The sequence below is a fragment of the Tiliqua scincoides genome, chromosome 3 (assembly GCF_035046505.1).
Source record: "Tiliqua scincoides isolate rTilSci1 chromosome 3, rTilSci1.hap2, whole genome shotgun sequence".
NCBI lineage: Eukaryota > Metazoa > Chordata > Lepidosauria > Squamata > Scincidae > Tiliqua > Tiliqua scincoides.
This window is the reverse complement of record NC_089823.1, coordinates 9,192,946-9,213,695: the sequence shown is the minus strand read 5'-3', so window position 1 is coordinate 9,213,695 and position 20,750 is coordinate 9,192,946. Positions and strand designations below refer to the sequence as shown.

The 20,750-nt window shown below is 43.6% G+C and overlaps 1 protein-coding gene across 6 annotated transcripts in view; it reads left to right on the top strand.

Moving 5' to 3' along the window:
- DLG2 (discs large MAGUK scaffold protein 2) overlaps positions 1–20,750 on the top strand; it is a 1,048,787-nt gene that overhangs the window by 845,822 nt on the left and 182,215 nt on the right. For 4 of the 6 annotated variants that reach the window (XM_066618862.1, XM_066618867.1, XM_066618864.1 and 1 more), the window contains 2 exons: positions 9,235–9,390; positions 17,395–17,463. In XM_066618862.1, the coding sequence (XP_066474959.1) occupies positions 9,235–9,390; positions 17,395–17,463 (225 nt within the window). The remainder of the gene's footprint in view (positions 1–9,234; positions 9,391–17,394; positions 17,464–20,750) is intronic. The other 2 variants (XM_066618866.1, XM_066618865.1) reach the window with 1 other exon arrangement.

Genomic DNA, 20,750 nt, shown 5'->3' with positions numbered 1-20,750 from the left:
CTCACTATTGGTCCCAACCCATCTCCTGAGACCCTGTCTGATCTCTGCCCCCGTCAATGCCCACTCCCCACTCCTGCTATGACCTCCCAGCACTATTCACTATAATAAATATTAGAGAGAGCAGAAAAGTTACTCTGTTGCCTAACACTAGTGCAAGCTACATTAGCACATCCTGAGCAGAACCTAAGTAGGACTGGAACACCTGTCAGATACACCACACGCCTCCCTCTTTACCTGGTAGTGCTCAGTGGTCTTCAATATTTTGTGTTCCGTAAGTTGTCATGACCCCACAACTCAGGACTTGTGACCCCAATGATGTCCCAACCCCAAGGTTGAAGAAAACTGCTCTAGATTAGAGGAAGAGTACCTCTGGATGCTACCCTATATTTTTTCCAGAGGGCTCTTTCAAGTGGAAGTGACCCATTTCCTTGGTTGTTTTGCTAGAATGTTTGTTTTGTTGCTGGTTTCAGTTTTTTTGCTAATTAGTTTAATTAGCTGTTGGTTAATTATGCTGTATGTTTTTGTTTTTACGTATATTTGTGAATTAAGCCATTTCTGTAGATTCTTTTGGTTCAGAAAAGGCTATAAAATCCATGGAAATTCAAAATATCAGGATGTGATATTTCTCAGGTCTCACCCTGGAAAGGGCTTTTTCCCCAAGCAAAAAATTTCCCAGTATAAAAAAATTCAGGTAAAAGTCACCTTATATTCTCAAAAACATAGTTTGAGTACAACTAAGAAAAGGGGAAAAAATCATCCTAGTAAAACTTGTAAAGGGATTGAGAGCCCAATCCTATGCATATCTACGCAGAAGTAAGTCTCATTGTGGTCAATGGCGCTTACTCTCAGGAAAGTGCGCATAGGATTGCACTGTGAGAGCCATAAAGCCAATAGCAGTGGTTCACAAACCATGCGTCCTGGTGCCTGAGGAGACCGTGGAGAACTTACAGGGATACCACACAACGTCCCCAGCACCCTCTTCTTCCGGGCTGTCCCCGGGCGCCATCTTGGATTGTGTGAGATCTTGTGTGATCGAAGATGCCAGTGCCTGAGAGACCCAGAAAGAAGAGTCCCCTTGAAAGAAGGTGGCATGACCACAATAAGTTTGGGAGCCACTGGCCTAAAGTGAGAAAACAGGACAGAGGGGGGGAAATTGAAATGAAGTACAATGGGGGAGGCCAAGGCGGGAAGAGTGGACTGTAAAGAAGAAACAAAGGCAAAAGGCTGAGGGACAGAAAAAGCCCAACAAGGTTGCACAGCAGAAGACAAGCAGACCAATGCCTCTTTTGATACGACCCAGTTGTATAGATAGGTTTGCAGTAGGTTAATGCAGTAAGACGAGTGGGGACAGTGAGAAAGGACTTGGATTATGGCAATGAGCTATGTCCAAAGATAGTCATAACTTCGTCTGTTGAGGTCAATAACTGTTGGGGTTAACTAATGGGACTTGAGTTAATCATGACTAATTGGCCTCATTGGTTTCAGTGGTGCTTAATCGTGACTAACTTCTTGAAGCAACTCGGTGTAACTGTTCAGGTTTTGTAATCCGAATGAATGCAAAATTGCTAACCTGATCAAGGATTTACTTCTGTGCAAACAATCCTGGAAGAGGGTAGGCTAAAAAGAAGTGATGATTTTGCAGTAAGCAAGCCCTCCTTGTGAAAACCATTTCCACTTCTTAGGTTCCCTTTGCAGATGGTTCCCTTGACTCTGTGCCCTAATTAATTCATCTGCTCTTACGTTTAAAACCATCTAGACTTTTAATCTATAAAAAAATAAACTTGTGATCATTTTTAGGATGTTGTTGATGGCAGACGTCATAGTGGCTATAAGTCTATAAGTTAATAGAACTTCTGAAGTAAATTAGGTGTTTATTTTATTTTTCAAATGCAAATATACTCCTACAGTTCCAGTCTGTGAATGGTAGAATCATTTATACCAGAGCATTTAATTGAACAGGGATGTCAACTTTCTGTAAACATCTGACATTCGCAGCCAGCAGCCAATCAATTAGTTGGTGTTTGTATGAAGGATCACCCGCGACCCATGTTGTACGATGTGTAGAATAATGTGAGCCTGTTCTCCCAAGATATGTTTGAGAATGTAAAATGAAATGTTTGAAATTAAAACAACTGTGTACAAAATTGAAAAGGAAATGGCATCCCCAGATGTGGGGAGGATTTTTTTTTTTTTTTTGCATTTGTTATGTAATCTATTTCTATTTATCAGTGTAACAAATGCTTTGTATTGGAGTTAATCACAATAAAAGACAAACTGAGCAGCTGTACGGTCTTTGAAAGTGCTTTGGTTGCAGATAAAATAATGCGGATCAGTCCTCAAGGAGCGCTTATCAATCTTTTACATTGCCATAATACCTTTTAATTTGATTCCCTGCACAGGTTTAAATTCATTTCAAGACTTAGTGCTTCCCAGTGCAAGACTTTATTACTCATTATTGCTCGTTTTCAATCTGCCACTTTTCTTTCCTTTTTTTTTTTTTTGCAATTAAATATAAACTACCTTTGATTTAATTGCACAACTTTGTTCCTTCCACGATACTTCTCTCCAATGGTGTAGCTAGATGGAGCGTGCAAAGCACTAAGTTTTGCAGAGAGTCTCACTATGCTTTACAAGCAGCCCCTCCCCCTCTATTTTGCTCCTCTGTTTTACTCTTGTGGCCCAGAATGACTCTGAAGGGGAGGGGGAGGGCCGCTTGCACAGAGCGGTGAGGTTCCCTGCAAAACTTAGGGCTTTACACCCCCTCTAGCTATGCCACTGCTTCTATCAGCCTTTCTTTCTGGTTTGTGTGTGCGTGTGTGTGTAGTTCTGTGTTTATTGCCCCTTGAACTTGAACCACAGTATAGGAAAACCAATTTTCTTTCTTTCTTTCTTTCTTTCTTTCTTTCTTTCTTTCTTTCTTTCTTTCTTTCTTTCTTTCCAAAGAAGGAACTAGTGTTCAGAAGTTGTTTCTCATTACACTGTCAGAGAAACCAACATATGTGACAGCTTGATTAGTTCAGCTTGAGCCTATTCATTCTTACTTGGAAGTAAGCTCAGCTGTGTTCAGTGAAACCAAACCTGTCCAAGTAAACTTACACATAATTGTAGTCCAGGTCTCTACTCTCAAAAACTTACCCAACCCTTTTTTCAAATAGAAGAGTTCTCACAATTATTTAATTACAATTACCTCATCATAGAACCACTTGCTAATCTCATTGGTCGAGCCATACAGAAAACGACCATTTTACCCCAGAATAAAGTCTCTTGCTCTAGGATAGTTTTGTTTTGGGAGGAGCGGGGGGCTTTTTGGTTTCAGCCACATTGGAGCTGATATTTCATAAGCAGATTCCCTTGTGGCCGGAGCTGAACGACTCAGCCATGCGGCAGGGTCAGTTTCAGGGGCCTTTTCCAAGGAATCAATTACATAAGTAAGACCCATGTAGTTGGTCATCTCTGTGTGGCTGTGCCACTCAGGTGCAATCTACAGCAACATGGACTCTGCTCCTATGTGGTTGAGGCTACATCTAAAAGGCAGCTGTGACATCCTGCCGAGAACATAAACAGAATTTTGCAACCTGCTATGTGCAGGCATGTGGTAAAATGGGCATCCATATGGATTCAGTGTCGTAGCCTCTCCAATGGTGGAGATAATTTAACTCTTCTAATGGTTCACTGGATTTCTGATGGGGCATGGATGCAACAACCTGCTGCTTGAAATATGGCAGTGTATGTTCAGCTGGTATTGTTGACAGACTTACGTTGCATATTATCCAGCATAAGAACATGACTGAGCATATGGGTTTGAATCCAAAGGTTTTGCTCCTTGAGCAGAAGGAGCTTCCATACATGGAAGACCAGTAGCTTAGCTGGGGGGGGGGGAGGCAAAATGGCAAGTATTGAAGGTACCGCAATGCACTGTGTAAACGTCCCCTCCCACTTGCTGCCGGATCCATTCCGGGCAACGGCAGCAATGCACAGGAGATGCCATTTGGTTCGGTGAGCATCTGCGCATTGCCCAGAATGGCTTCCAACAGTGAGTGATAGGGGTCGCTTGCACAGCTTGATGTGGTGCCTGCAGTCCTCCAGCTGGGCTACTGTGAAAGATGAACTGCACTTACAAAAGGGATTGTTCTGTTCTGTGAGCGCAGTTCCCTCCCATTCACGGAGTGAAGCTTGAGATCCAACCTGTAGCAGCCCCAGCAGACCTCATTAATCTTGAACCCATCTTTGCCGTCTCTTCAAATGTTTCATCATTCTGCCTTTTGAAGGCTGCATAACCACATCATTATTCACTCACCTCCGCAATCAATTCCATTTTGGGTACCCTTCCTTCATGGGGAAAAAAATTAGAACAATATTGATGGGCTCCAACATTCCTCTTTTAAACTTCACCTGGGCACCCATCACTGTGCTCCACCATCAACAGCAGCGTCTGTGATAGAAGGAGGGGAGGGAAGGCCATGGTGATGCCTACTGGCTAGATCACGGTTTCCCGGGGTGTGTTTGTGCTCTTTGAACTTGTTGCCCTCCCCATGGTTGATAACTTTTTAAAAAGGTGCCAGGATCCAAAGCCTGTATGAAAGTCACACCTATTCAGCTCCCTAAGTTCAGTTGGTTTCCAGTTAGAATGGATGGAGTGTGCATACAGCCTCAACAGGACTTCAGAAGTTTCCAGGGTAGAATGGAGCCCTTGCACTGGAAATGGACTGGAGGTCTCAGGCTTGTCCCATATTAATATACTTTCCCCCCACCAAACCTCAGGCTGGAGAGAAAGCAATGGCATAGCAGGAGAACATATAGGGTAGGCAGCCCCAGATGGTTATCTACATCTCCCACCCTCTTACAGGCCCTGTTTTGCTCAAGGCTCACACACTACATTTTTGCAAAGGCCAGAATTGACTAAATGCTCTTGATAATATTTCTGAGCTGCCTTCCACCTTGGCCACCTGGTACATTAGGAGTTACATTAGATCTCACTTTCACTTTACATCAAATCCCTCTTGCTTTATCTTACCTGTTGCCTATTTTCTTACTCTTGGTTTGCATCTCTAGGGGAAAAAATCCCTACCTTTTATTGTGTCATTCGGTCCTTTTTTCTAGCATAGATGCTTATACTGATTTCTCCCTTCCCTATTACCTTTGGTTCCCACCCAGAAACTAATGAAATGTTGGTTTCCATCTGTTTTGTTATCTGTATCTCACCTCCTCCAGCTTGCCTGTTATTCTGCCTCTAGGAAATACCTTGTTCTGGAAATCTGGAAATCATGGCACCATGAAAGGGCAATGACACAATAAAATTGTAAGGCTGGACCACTGGATCCATAAACAGCTAACATATGTGATTATATTAAATCTATTTCCCTGTGAATTCCCTCTCCCCGACTTTTTTCTGTTGGAATTTTCACAACCAAAATGTGGTGTTACAAAGGCTGGTTGGTTGTACAGCTTTGGTACCCAGTGAATTGCACAGGATTGCTAGGAAATGGCATATTCTGGGTAGTTTCTCATTTGCCCTCCAAGTAGTCTTGCATCAAAGCCCTTTGGTGACCAGTGAGCACATGACATTTTTAGATTCACCACTGAGGTAAGGCAAAGAATTGAAATTGTTGAGAATCTGAATTTCCAATTTGACCTAAGAAGCTTTAAAGGTGTGTTGTACTGGGACTTGGACTAGCAGTGTTCACACTATGGAATTAAAGGATATGAAGTAGGTGTGCTGGATGCTGTTCAGGAACCAAACATTCACACAAATACATTCACACAAATATACCAACACACAGGCATCTTGACCTCAATCCCATTACTGCCATCATAGAGTTGTAAGGGACCTACAAGGTCATCTAGTCCAACCCCCTGCCTTAAGCAGGATATCCTCCTAGAGCATCTCCAAAAGGTGCTTGACGAGCCTCTGTTTGAAGATTTCCAGTGAGGGAGAGTCCACTACCTCTCCCGGCAATCTGTTCCGTCTTTGGAGTGTGTGGTTGTTCTGCAGTCCCTTTTAATAAGCTTTCAGTATCCATTGTCTTCATAAGGAAAAATATGGTGGGTATCCGGAGTGTCCTCAAGTACAAGCAAAGACCAGGGTATCCTCAGTGGATTTGTTTCCACCTTTGTTCTTTAAAAATCACAAACCACTTTTGAAGTTCACCTCAGTTTCAGAAGCATCGTGCCATGTGACAAAGAAACAACATGAGTGAGAGAGACACTCCTACATGTACCATGGGTGTGTAAGGAGCAGAATTTGCCCGTTCTGCATGTTGGACAGATTCACATGATCATTTTTCCCCCATGATAATTCAAAATCTCATGAGTGATTTCTGACACATGATACTGATGTTGTGAATGATTCAAAGGGCATTTGGATTCAACATTGTTTCCTAAGATTTTTTGAAAGATATGATTGTATCAGAATGTATGATCAGACATTCACTAGAGCAGGTTCCCACCCGGTATATCATCTGGTGTTCATTTTGCTAGATAAATTAGACTGTATTTTAACTAGGTCCATTAAAATATGGATGGTCACTTCCTTCGTTCTGACAGATTGTCAAATCTCCTACATGTATCCATGCAGTTTTCCTTAAACGTATTTAGACCTTTACCAAATTTGGAGAATGTTGATGTTTGAGTTTGGATGTCCAGAATGTCACAGTGGTTGATGCTACAATTTTCTTCTGTAACTTGGTATTAGTAATTATTAAAAACCTTTATATCTCACCTTGACACATTTTCTTCAGGGGGGTTCATAATATTATTAAGTATAAAAATAAATGAAAAAGCAGTAGGGATATATTATAGGCCGGTGGGGTGGGGCATGGCTAGTCTCAATCAGCATCAAAGGTTTTGATACCTAAAGGGTCATTAATTTGAACTAAGGAGGTTGCTTTTTTTGTGGCCAGTGTTTTCTTCCAAAAGGAGCAAAATCATGAATGAATCTGCATACATCTCTATGCTCAGCAGTAAAAAACTGAGTTTATAGGCTATGTGGTGGGCTGAAATGGGAAACATACCAGCTACACCACCTTTTGATAATTAATGTTCCAGGCATTAAATGTCATAGGAGGTAAATCCATTCTTGAAACCAGTCCTAAGGTTATGTACACATTGTTAGTGTTAAGCTCCCCAAATGCCCACTCCCTAGTAGATTTGCTGTGCCACGCATGATTTCTGTTGTATGAATGCTTCAGGAAATTGCAAGATAAGCTGTTACTTGCAATTTCTTGAAGCTGTTACTTACTGGATCAAGCTAAATGTCCATCTAGCTCAGGATGTCTTTCTTCAGCACAGCCCAACCATATTCTCCTGGGAATCTCACAGGTGAAGCATAATGGAGAACGCCATGCTATTGTTTATCCCCAGTCTCTGAAAGCAGACCATAGCCCTGGAAAGGAAAGGGCAAAATGAATACCTCTTGTACGTACATTGTCAAATCTTGCTGTGTTATTTTCATGCTGTTGAGGAAGGTCTGAAAAGAGGGGCTGACATTCAAAATATTCCAAGATAAGTGCCATGCTATTATTTGATCAAAATCATGCTAAAAGAACTTGGAACCAGTTTACGCAGATGTTCATTTGATGAGACCACAGGGCCTCTTGATGTCGTAGAAGTTTGGAATTTTTAAACAAAGTTTTGTTCTCCAGCTGTCAATTCTCTCTTCCATCACTTGGGTATGCAGTATATTATGGGTGGAAAAAAATACCGACCTAAGGAAGACGACAGAACTCGATATGGGGTTTGAATTGTACAGAAGTCCTACACTCATGGGTTTCGGAGAAGCCTGTGCAGATAGATGTGTGGTCACAAAGATTTGCCCGGATTAACAAACCTGTTTCTGAGAAGCAAAAAGGTGCACACTTGTCTTTGACGTTCAACTTCTGCTGCATCGGCTGCCTACAGGATGCAACACCGGCTGTGGATGGTGACGAAAGATCCTATTGCTTGTGACTTTGGGATTCTGGGGCCTGGCTCTGCAGTGGAGTAGATGAACAGACAGAGCCGTCCACTTGATTGAGAAAAGCATGCTTATTTCGGTTCATGATGGACTGTATATATTTTTTTTTCTTTTTTGCTTGATTGTTGTGTAGTCTAACAATTAAGACAATCAACATCTGTTCAAACGTTGGCCCTAAATACATTGGAAATAGTTCTCTAAAACTAACTGCCCGTAACATACAGAAAGTATTGCTTAACTCTACAATGTAACTATGCAAGATGTCACCTTTTGTTCGTTGTGCCATTTGGAAGGTCTCCTTGTCTAGAACCGTGGTTTCCTATGGCTCTTTACCAACGATCCCATCAACATTTTTCATGGGCTGCCACTTTAGCAACAAAATCGAAACTGTTGGATATTGGCTACTGGGAATCCGAGACCAAAGAAGCAGCTTGTCCTTTGGTGTATGTTCTGTGGTATTCTTAAATTCTGCCAAACGCCATTTATTTCACCCATGGATAGAGGACTGGACTATTTCCATCCAAGTCCTCAGCAGTTTTGAACCAGGGAAGGCTTTTTCCAGAATGTCACAGCCCCTTTTTCCCCTTTTTCCAGAATGTCACAGCCACAAAATACTGAACTGTCCTGAGTTACGTGGTCCACAATCCAGTCTGCTGATGTGAACCACTTTGGCCTCATGGGCCACTATTACTACAAGGACCACAGTTTAGGAGCCACTGTTGTGGAGACTGGAGTCCTGCATGCTATTGTCCACAATTCATCAATACATCAGTCATAAATGTATGCTAGAGAGGCATCTAAATGCCTTTTGACTTAATGAAGTACATGTGTCATCCCCATGGTGTGTGTGTGTGTGTGTGTTCCCAGTTTTACTGCTGAGATGATAAAGCTGTGTATCTTGCTTTTTAGTATGTAGACTGACTGGTAAAGCATAGATTTCTTTTTTGAGAGAAAAAATCCCCCACCTCTATTGTGTTCCAGAAGGTAAGACGTAACCTTCTTAGTCACAGGCTAAGAGTTGAATGTTACAGTACAGCTTTGTCACCGGTTTCTTTTTCTCTAGCTGTGTCGTGTACGGTACTGTGCCTATCATGTTTTTAATCCTTGTGACTAACGTATTGTAACTAAACAGAAGTTGTTTTTTTTCCTCGATCTATGTCTATAATCCTTCTCTCGTCGAACTCCTTTTTGCATGCTCCGGAGCACAATTAACAGTACAGTCGATGCTTAGCACGCATGTTAATGGCCATCTAATCTCTTATTCTTGTCTCTGTTATCACCAGGCCTCCTGAACCCGTTTACAGCACTGTGAACAAATACTCTGATAAGCCACCTTCTCCTAGGCACTATTCCCCTGTCGAGTGTGACAAAAGCTTCCTCCTCTCAGCTCCCTACCCCCACTACCACATAGGCCTGCTCCCTGACTCTGAGATCATCAGGTACTGCATGCGCTTCTTCCTCACTTCCTCATATTAGCATGCATGAGCATTGCTGGAGTGCGCGGGAATTAGGCTGCACCTCTCCAGTGGCATAGCTAGAGGGAGGGCAAAGCAGTAAGTTTTGCAGGGAGCCTCACTGCAGTGTGCAAGCGGCTCCTCCCCTTTGGAGCCATTCTGGGTGGGGGGAGCAAAACAGAGGTGAATGTCTCATTCTGCTCCCCCGGTGTGAATGGCTGTGAAGGGGAGGGGCCGCCTTGCACGACGCAGGTGAGTTTTCCCTGCAAAACTTACTGCTTTGCACCCCCTCTAGCTATGCCACTGCACCTCCCATCCACACCATAAAGCTCCTCCTTCCATAAAGTCTTGTGTTCACCTGGCTTTCACTTCAATGGCTCATGACCTCTGAGAAATGTGTTACCTTTTATCAACAGGGTTGGGTGGGGAACCACTCGACACCAGAGACAAAAGTTGAAGGTAATGAGATGTGAAGCTGCCGGAATAGAGTTACTTGAAATAAGTGCCCAAAGTAGCTTACACAATAGACATCGAACTTAATAATAAATCATCATTGCATCCACCAATTTAAAAACCTGGAATAGACATGAACCCCGAAAAGACAGAAAAATATTAGGGACCAATACAGCTAATAAAGGTTACATGTTTGTGCTTAAATAAAACGGCCTTCAATGGGTGGCTAAAAGGTAACAGAGATTTCCCAGGGTGCTGCAGTGGAGAAGATCCTTTCTTGCCTGCTCACCTACAGTAGGTAGAGCTGGGACATCCAAGAGAGACTATGTTAGTGATCTTAAAAGGCAAGGATCGCATGGGAACAGGGTTTCTTTTAAGTATTCTGGTTCCAAGCCAGATTTAGACCAGAATCAATTGGTCACTTGCACACCCAGATTCCACATGACTGCAACCACAATTTGCCTTAAATGTTCTAGCCGAGAAGGAAATGGATGGTTCCTTGGTTGTGGGTCATTGCAGTTTGATAATGAAAAAAAATGTAACATCCCTGAAATAGAAGGCCTAGCTAGAAGTTCAGACAGTGCAATCCTGTGATGTCTATTCAGAAGTTAAGCCTCTTTGAGTTCAGTGGGCCTTACTCTCAAGTAAGTGCGCGCAGAATTGCAGCCTTACGATCCTGAGCTTCTCAGTGCCCTGGGCTGCAGCAGCGCCAAAATGGCTACTGCTGCATCCTGTGGGGCTGGGAAGCAGCGCTGGGGCTTTTGGGGGTAAGTGAGCTTATGATCCCTTACCTGTGTAGTGACCAGGCAACCCTGACGGGTCTCCTCGGATCTGCTATTGAGTGAGCGCAGATTTGAAGAGAACTATGTTGGGCTTCCTGTGCCGGGAGGGGGGTTAGAATATGGTGGCAAGGCCACCATATCTGCCCCCTCCCACCCTGCTCCCTCTCTAGCCAGGCCTTCCCCACCCCAGAACACCTCCCTCCCCACCCCAACTTACCTCTTTGCCACCCAGCACTAGCCCAGAGTGCCGGGTAGTGTTCAGCCAACCTCCAACAGGCGTTTATCCAACGTGGGCTCACACTGATCCAGCTCTGGTGCTGAATCGGCGCTGACTGCCGCAGGTGTGCCTTACAGCACATTTGTGATAGTGTGCACTGGCACTGGGCTGGCATGCATCACTCTGGATCAGGCCCTTAGTCACCTGTAGCAAATGAGTAGCAACACCTTCACATTTCTTAAAACATTCCTCTGGAAAGTTCCTTTGCTTTAGGATTGCCTCTGTCTCTAGATATTTGTTTAGCTGTTAAGAATGAATCCTTTTGTTTGGTCGTGTCATGCTCTGGGCCACTATCTTGTCCCTCCCTAAACCAGAACAAAAATCCTGATCCCATTTAGAACAAGTATATGTTGAAAATCAACATTCGCCATGTCAGAGGAAGCTCATAGACCAGGCTGATTCTCCACCTGTTTATTGAGCAGAATGGTGGAGATTCCTGAGAAAGCTATGATGCTGATATGAGAGCACCTGAAACCTTACACTGCCCCATTCTTTTCTTTGCCCTGGGCAGACTCTAGCCATGTGCTGCTAAAGGACAAAACCAGGAGCATCTTGGGAATCCCCCTCAAAGCACCTCATAGTATCAAGCTGTAAAAAGGCTATGTACGTAATTTCATGTCTGCCTGGAAGAGATTTGATTCATTCCTTGTGAGAAATGCACTTTTTCCACCCTCACAATGACATATTTGGTTCCACTATTGCAGCATGCTAAGAAGATAAAAATGAAGGCACACAGCAGAGGCATCCTGGAAAGCAGGTGGGGGGAAGCCTCTTGGGAGATACATATCAGCTGAACTCTGTAGGATGGATTTTAGCTTTAATTAAGGGATTAAGATTCAACCACAAGAGCAGCAGCAGCTGCAATCTGTGTTAATCCGCAGTATCAAGCATTTCATACCTGTTCTTGGGGACACTGCTACTCCTGTAGATTTTGTTTCAAGATTTGTATCATGGACTTAATGGTAAAAGGCAGACAAGGGTTTTTTGTGTGTGTGTGATTGCTCTGGGTTTTTTTGTTTGTTTTGTTTTGTTTTGTTTTAATCCGTTCAGGGGCTGCCAGGTTACTGCCTTGCCCAGCAGCTGCCTAGCCCAGAAGCATGAGAGGGGGAAAAACATGGCTGAACAGAAATTAACTAGCACAGCTACCATTGCAAGCTGTCTTTGCAAGGTTGCTGAGCTGCTTTTGTATTTCTTAAAGATCCCAGAGGTGACTCTTCTGGCTGCCAGCCTGGGAAAGGTTCACTGGTATTTATTATTGTTATTCTTCATTGTATTTATAGATCACTTTTCAACCAAATAAAATTCTCAGGAGTGTAAGGATAGGTCAGTGTCCCAAAGGTTCTCATCAGAGTCACAGTCTAATCAGAGAGGGGGAGAGAGAGAGAGATCTTCCCAGGTTTAGTTAAAGAGGTTCAGTTGGAAATGAGGCTTGGAAAGCCTCTGCCAAAGGTCTGGCAATGAGAAAAGATAGTACTGGGCTGAATGGACCAGTTGTCTGACCCAGCCTGTGGTGGGTTCATATGTCCTAGGGCAGTGATTTCCAACTTTTTCATCTCACAGCACACTGACAAGGTGCTAAAATTGCCAAGGCACACCATCAATTTTTTGACAATTGACAAGGCTCACTACACTGCTCGCTGGGGGCTCACACCACCCCATGGCCCTATTAATAAATGACCCTCCCCCAATTTCCTCAGCACACCTGTGGGCCATTCACAGCACACCAGTGTGCCATGGCTCACTTGTTGAGAATACCTGTTCTAGGGTATGATCTGTGGACCCCTCTACAACTGATGCTACTGAGGCTAAGTGCCTGGGAATCCAATTAGCACTCCCTTAAGGTTCACCTTGGAATAAGCATGAGATACAAACAAATGTAATAAATAAGTACATTCCTGTGTGGTTGTGGGCACATGGAAGGCAGTCTGTAAGGCAGGAGGAGGGAGGCTCCTCACAGCTTAGATTAGTGATCAAGCTTCCCCTTCCCCTGCAGGGTCAGTTCTGGGTGATGCTACATAAGTTAGATCTCTTCCTAGTGTTCCTCAGGTCATCAGCTCAAGACCCACTGTGACCTTCAGATTGGATGCATTTACTAGGACTCCATTTTACTAGCTGTTTATTTCTAGGATAAAACATAAATTATAAAAGAAAAAAAGCCTTCCGAGAGGAGGCTTTTGAGTTTGCTTATTTATAATTAATCCCCATCCAAAAATCTCATTTAAGTTTCAAATTGTCTCCGGCAATGAGTGAATCAGGCTCTAGTTCACTGGACTTTTTTTTTTTTAAGTGCACATTGAAAGCATTAAAGAACAGCCCACAGTGCATTCAGTGGTTTTCTTAGCTTTTCACGTTGCCTTTCATTAAAGTAGAATTGCGCTGTGTTTCTGATAAGATTGTCAGCTCTGGAAGCGCAGAAGGTTCTAATGCCTTTAATAGCAGTGAGCTATTGGGGGGATGGTGTATTTTCTCTGCATAGTGCTGTAATAATTTGGAAAGATGTACCCCCTCTGAAGCTTCCCCCTTCCCTATTCAGATTCATTTCCTAGGAGTACAGTCCTAAACACACTTATCTGGGAGTAAGCCTCGCTGAACTCAGTGGAACTTAATTCTGAGCTGGCATACATAGTTGTGTGCTGTACGGGCATATTTCGAGCCAGTCGGCAGCACCTGTAAAGTCATACCCTTTCTGTGTGAACTAAAGCATCAAATTGAGCTCCTTCCAACATTTCATGTGTGAAAATAGGGCTTATAACACCCTAGTTGCAATACCAGGCAAGAATATTACCCCAGATCCCATCACCATTGCTATTAAACATGGTGGAAGCAAAGAACATCAGAAAGAGGAGAAAGTGATGGATGTTACAGAAGGCAATGAGACAATAGTATCCAAGTCAATTCATAATAATGTGCTAATGGGGCAGAAAACAATTAACCCCTTCAGCTGACCCTGGGCTGAGGACAGGAAATGCAATCTGTTTCGATTGTCAGGTCACAGCCCAAAGGTTTGCCATGTCCCTTTAAAACAGGCAGAAGATGCAACAGCAGTGCTGCCTCTCACCTGTTCTTGTTCCTAGTTTCTGCCTCCCGTCTGCTATTCTTCCATTTTTGATTGTTGATTTTTCATCATAATGCTGCACTAGTTGGTTTTGCATTTTTTGCAAGTCACTACACAAATCGGATTGAATAATTGTTTTCCCTGATCTATCCCATTGTGTAGAAAGGGGAGATTAACATATGATTGCACTCCATTCTTCCTAGCCCACCCAGCATGCCTGCCCCACATGCAGGTTATGGTGAGTCAGAATACTCACAGGCAAAAATCACTTGGTTGATGGTGACCACATTATTCCAGGCAATTGACCATGCAAACTTTTGGCCTACGTGCACAGGATTCTATATATGTAGAAGGTATTCCAACATTCTGTCCCCACGTGCATGGCAGGTGGGGAAGGTAGCCATGCTGTCACTCCCTCTCACAGAATGGGCTTGATCAGAATGAAAGTCTCATCTAATCCAGCTCTATGGATTAAGAAGCATGACTAAAGTGCTTCTTAGGCCCAAATCCTAACCAACTTTCCAGCACTGACATAGCTGAGCCAATGGGGCATGCACTGCATCCTGTAGTGGGTGGGAAGCAGTCGTGGAGGCCTCCTCAAGGTAAGGAAATGTTTGTTCCCTTACCTTGGGGCTGCATTGTGGCTGCACCGGTGCTGGAAAGTTGGATAGGATTGGGCCCTTAGTCTCTCATGCTCTTTGAATTGTCACAACTGGCTACCCAAACCTTGAACAAGGACTGCTGAACTTAGCGTCTCTTCCTTTGTTGCATGTTCCTGAAGAGATTATCACAGCACCAGCTGCATGTACATGTGAGTTGCTTTTCCTTCCGCCGAAAGCCAAGATGGAATTACTGTCCTAGCTTATGTCTGTGATGAGACTCCATTACTGAATATGGTATCTAATTCCACCAAATGCAATATCCCAATCTCATTTCTTTGTTTTAATTCTGTGTTTCTTTCTCCCCTGGAGCTCTGTGTCTGCTTGCAGTTGAGATGGCTATGCTTTGCACATTCTAAAACTGTACGTGCCCCAGTTATTAATCCACTAACTGCACTCCTAATCACCTCTTCAGCGGACACAAGGAGCATGTTGGGTGGATCAAAGTGCTTTGCAGGTGGCATGTGCAAAGCCTTTCTTCTGAAGATCCTGAAACACAAGAAATTTCTGTTAGATGGTATAGATGAACTGGAAAGAAAGACGAGAGTCTCAGGCAACATCAGAATGGGGTCCATCAACATTGGTCCCAATCTAATATTAGCCATCGCAGAATAGCTCTGCAATTGCTTTTCAGTTGCGACCGTACAGTATCCAGTCCGTGCTGTATCCCCACTTTATGATGGATTAGATGGGTCATTTCAGGTGAGAGGGAGCTTGCACCATCCAAAGATTTATAATACTCAATGTTAGCCAACGTTTCACAAAATGTAGAATTAGAGGGTTAGTCTTGCTGCTCGCTGCTAGGGAACAAAGCGCGTTATTAGATGTGCAATTCCGTTGTGGTGGGAACTGGACATGAGCAGCCTCCAAGGAGATCATAATGTCCTTTTTTAAAAAGTAAAAAGGTACTCAAAATTACATAGGTGTGTGGGGTAGAGCTGCGTGTTCATCATCACTAATCCATATCACAGTTGTAAAATACAGGCTTATTTGTTTGCACGTTTTCTATGTGGTATTTGTTGCCAACATTATGTGTTATGTGTTAACTCTTGGTGGACTTTTAAAGCTTAATAGTTTTGTCCTAAGTGCTTTTTAGGGAGGCAGAATACACTCGGTTTGCTCAAGGCGGAAGGGGTGATTTTCAATCTCCCCTTCCTTCTGCAGACTTTGTAATCACCCTCCAAACGGTATTTTCCTGAAAGTTGAGGGATCTTCAGAAAGATATCTGGGGGGGAGACACAGGGCTGCAGTCAGGAGATCAAAATTTCCCCTTTCCCCATTGTGCAAAAAGAATTTCTTCTGCCATCAGAAAAAAGCACTTGGGAGACAACCCTGACTGCACAGCTTGCTTCCTTTTCTTGAAATTGTGCTATGACTTGGCTCCTTTGGTAACTCTTTGCTGTATTTCCCCAGGCAGCAAAGGGATCCAAAAGGTGTTTCTTTTCAAAGAATCGTTAAGACATCAGCCAGACTTTTCCTAGATGAGTCATGGCAATGAACTGTGTGTGACTTGCATTGCATCAAAAGTATCTGTGTTAACTGTTAGCTCTGTCTCATTGGCCCACTTTACATTTTTCTGTTCCATTCAATTAACTTGTCAAAGCCAACTATACCGATGGGAAGAGAGAGCCCGACCATTTTAATTTGCATCATGCAAGTCAATCCTGTTTGATTGTGCTTCTGAAATATTTTGTTTACTCGTTACACGCCAATCTCAAACACATTTTCCCCCAGTCAGTCAGAGGATGTTGGGTCTCCAATGCACACAAAGCTCCCCTCTCTGTCAGGGTCTCTCATAATGAGTTTTTCTACAGATCTCTCTGCAGAACTGAATAGGGTGGCCTATGGATAGGGTGTCATTGCCTGCACTTTTCAAGGACATACAGGCTCCGTACTGGAGCGGTTGACTTTAGTCCAAAATTCTACAGTGCAAGAGATCTTCAACATTATCTTCACCATCATGGAATGCCTGTCATTCTATGTACAGACCATTCCCCAGAAGATCACACAGATCTGTGTAGCTGTGATGTCACACAGAGCTCCTTTGGCCAAACCTCTGTTTAGAACTACCCTAAGGATTGACTCTTATTTCCATTAGATCTCGTGTGATCTCTTCAGGGATAATATGGGTCCCTCAGATGACTCACAGCCCCTATCCCCCTATTACCCAAAGTAGAATCCCATTGTGGAAGCTGTAAATACTCCCTATTTTGCAATGGTAGCTTTTCCAGGTGTAGAAACTACATCAAAAAAAAAGATTGCTCTTGAAATGGCTACCCGGGCCAGCTCCTCAAGCCAGTGCCATCACAGATGGAGGCTTTAAAGTGGTCTTTGCACCATAACCAGAAGATGCAACTTACTGGCAGAACAGATAATGGAGCTGTGGTCTAAAAAGAGTGACCTATGCAAGCCTTTTGGTAATATACGTGAACTCTGGGCCAGGATCCCAAGGCATGGGGAAGATAGGCAAGGAAGATATGTGGGCACAAGTTGGGTTCTTTTTGCTTTTGCTGGAGCCATTTCCATTGGCTGCGAGGCAATATACCAAGTGGCTTGTCCCTTTGGCTGTGAGAACTGGTGTAGCAAAAATCTCCAATGGTCTGGCCATTCGCAGAGAGTTCCACCATGCTTGCATACGACATCTACAGCCACCAGACATTATATTTGGCTCTCCCCACAACTCTTGCTTCAATAAGACCGAGAGGTTCCATGAACAAACAACCCTGGTGGTGTTACTCATTCTTTCTTTCTTTGTCCATACAGTCATTCCCAGCATAGCACAGTGATCCGGCCACCCACTGTGAACATACAAAGGAGCATTTCTATAGAAGGGTAAGGACCAATGTCATAATTTGCTTGCACCATTATTGCTTTGTACGATTTAGTGTGTATTTGTAATGAAGCTTTCAGTAAGTATATAGTGGCAGCTGCATATTATTTGTTTAGCTTGTGCCCTGTTCTTCCAAGAGGCCCAGAACAGCTTATATGTAGTGCTCCTGTCCTGACATCTTCCAAGCCCAAACCTTCAGAAGGAAATGTTCCTTCCACCTATTCTCTAAGCCAGTGTTTCTCAAACTGTGGGTTGAGACCCACTAGGTGGGTTGCGAGCCAATTTCAGGTGGGTCCCCATTCATTTCAATATTTTATTTTTAATATACTAGACTTGATGCTACCATGGTATGTGACTGCATTTGGGGAAGTGTTACAGAACTATACTTTTAACAAGCTACTATGTATATTCTTTTAACAATGATAGGAAATGGTACTGACTCCTGGGTAAGTGTGGATAGGACTGCAGCCTAGGATTGTTAAAATTTTCCTGCTTCATGATGTCACTTCCGGTCATGACATTACTTCCAGTGGGCCCTGACAGATTCTCATTCTAAGAAAGTGGGTCCCAGTGCTAAATGTGTGAGAACCACTGCTCTAAGCATTTTTCAAGATGTGTATAGAAGTGAGTTCAAGCAAAAGGTGTGCGTTTTCTGAAAATCTTTGTCCTCTAGAAATGCACTTTGGTACGCGGGGGGGGGGGGGGCAGTGCTGCAAAACTGGATAAAAATATTTGTTCGTTCAGTGTGTGAACAGGAAGCCATGCACTCAGGCTGAGTTGGCTTCATGACATTGACAAATGAATGATTCTGTGGTCTCATTATCTTGACCTGCCACGGTATAGATGGTTCCTGATTGGCTGGATTGGCCTCGTTAAAAAAATGAAAAAACTGCTGTGATTGTAACTGTAAGAGGGCAGCACACATGCATAAGGTCAGCACTGGGTGAGCCCAGTTATCCCATGGACTGCCCTTTCAGCAGTGACACCTCGGCGGAAGCAGTGCTGCTACAAGGGTGGCCTGCATGATCATTGAGCTGATGATGATGTTTGGAGAGCCCAGTTATAATGGGGGCTGGATAAAGAGCTGGACAAATGGGCCATATTTAGCCTGCTCCCCAATTCTTTAGGGCTGTAACAGGTAAAATACAACGGGACAAAAGTGCTGTGGGCTAAATTTGGAGACGCTGCAACCTGATAGGAAGGGTTTGTTTTTCTTGTTCATGTTGCCATGATAAGGTCACTAGTTACATTAGTTCCCCTCATGTTGTCTAATTAGTTAGCCCGTGTCATAATGCCACTGCACATTAATTAGCCATGGTTTCAAGACAAAATTTGTTCCCCCAAATCATGCCATTGTCCCTGGAACAGCCAGAATTACTGAGAAAGAAGGAGCGTGTGTTTGTGTGTGTGAGAGAGAAACAGAGAGAAAGGTTAGATTTATGCACATGGCATACTAGAATCCTTATGACTAACTATTTCAGCCATGAAATTACTCCAAAATAATTGCTTTAAAGTACATGACTCATCCATTGTCAGCATTCCAACAATTTAATAGTCTCCAAATAAATTGTCCTAATTAGAGCAGATTCCAAACTATCTTTTTTTGGGTGGTGGGGGGGGGTGAAGGTTGCTGATTGGATGCCATTTCAAACAGCCACCCTCACCCTCACCATATTAACCCATCTGATTTCTTTTGGCAGTCAGGATGATGATCACCATTATGATGTTCCTGAGATGTGCCCCCCAGCACAGTGATGGCAGACAGAAAGTCTTCTTTGCATTGCCAATCTGGAGACTCAAAGCAAATGTCAGGGTTCCTCCCAAGGAGAAGCATTTGAGAATGTTCAAGGAAAGCCAAATGCATTTAAGACACGTGAATTTTCTCAGGGGCTTGACACATTCCTAGGAGGTTATCATCATGGCTGCAAACAGTGATGGAAGAACCACATTTAAAGGGCAGTTGGGTTTCCTTTCAGGGGGACTTTGTACCCATTCCAACTCCAAATTGGCCCCTAAAACTTTTGCTGGCTGATACTTCACCCTAGCCATCGCAACAGTTATTATGCTTAGGCTGCAATCCGATACACACTTCCTGGGAGTAGGTCTCATAGAACACAGTGGGACTTACTTCTGAGTAGGCATGCATTGGATTGCACCCTTACTGTTTCTGTGCTGCATTAGAGCATTTAAAGAGCTTCACTTATATTTTGTCAGTGACTCTTATAACAATGCTGTAATTGTTAGCCCACCCAAGAGACCAGCTTCAGTTTCTCCATGTTGTTAATCGGGCTGGGTGGCTAAGGCTACAATCCTGTGCATGCTTTCTTGGCAGTGGGCCCCATTGAAATCAATGGAACTTCTGAATCACCTACATAGGATTGGGCAAGGTGCCTTATCTATGGCTACCTAAGGCTCCGTTTATGGCTGAAGTTAGATTTGAACCCAGGGAATGAAAGCTCAGTCTTCTGGCAACAAAACAAGATGTGGCCTGTGACCTCTCCCAGATCATTGCATCTCCAGTCATCAAAATAGCTGCCTGTGGCTATTTTTTAAAAGCCACAGGAGATCCTATTCATGGATGGTCCTGAGTCTCACTATGCTAGCTCTCATGTGATGCAAGAGAAATCAGTGAGACATCAGCTTCATGTCTCATAATATTTGAACCCAGCACCAGCCAGGATCTTCTGATGCCTGAGGTGGCATGCAATGTGTTGCCCCTTTACCTGAAGATGTGCCAACCTCTGCCCCTCCTGTTCTCCAATGCTCTTGCTCAGCACTCAAGAATTCTCCTCCCCACATTGCCCTTCTGTTCCCCTCTTGCTTTTATAATCCAGGCACTGGAAGGAGGAGGAGAAGCAATGGGAAAAAGGAGGCAGATAGAGATGGGCACCTCCTCATGGATGGACTACCCCTGCTTTAACTTGGGGCTCATCCAGTGAGACTAACCTCTTTGCACAATGCATCCTTAATTGTGCATGTGCCATGGACACTTCTTCCCATTCATTTCTAGGTACCTTGATCAAGAGGTAAAGTGTGACCTAGTAAAGTGTGACCTTTGTGTTTAGGATTTTCACTCCCCTTCCTATCTTGAGTGCGAGCTGCTATCCCTCCATTTCTTCCTACCCATCTCCAGGAAGCATGATAGGGGCAATACTGGATGACACCCATGCCTGCAGCTTCTAAAGCAATTTCATTTCAAGCTTTTATAGCTTCGAAGTGCCCCGAGTACCGAGTCAAATCAAAATACTGGTCAAAAAGGAAAAGAGAGCAGACTGAAATGTGTTTAACT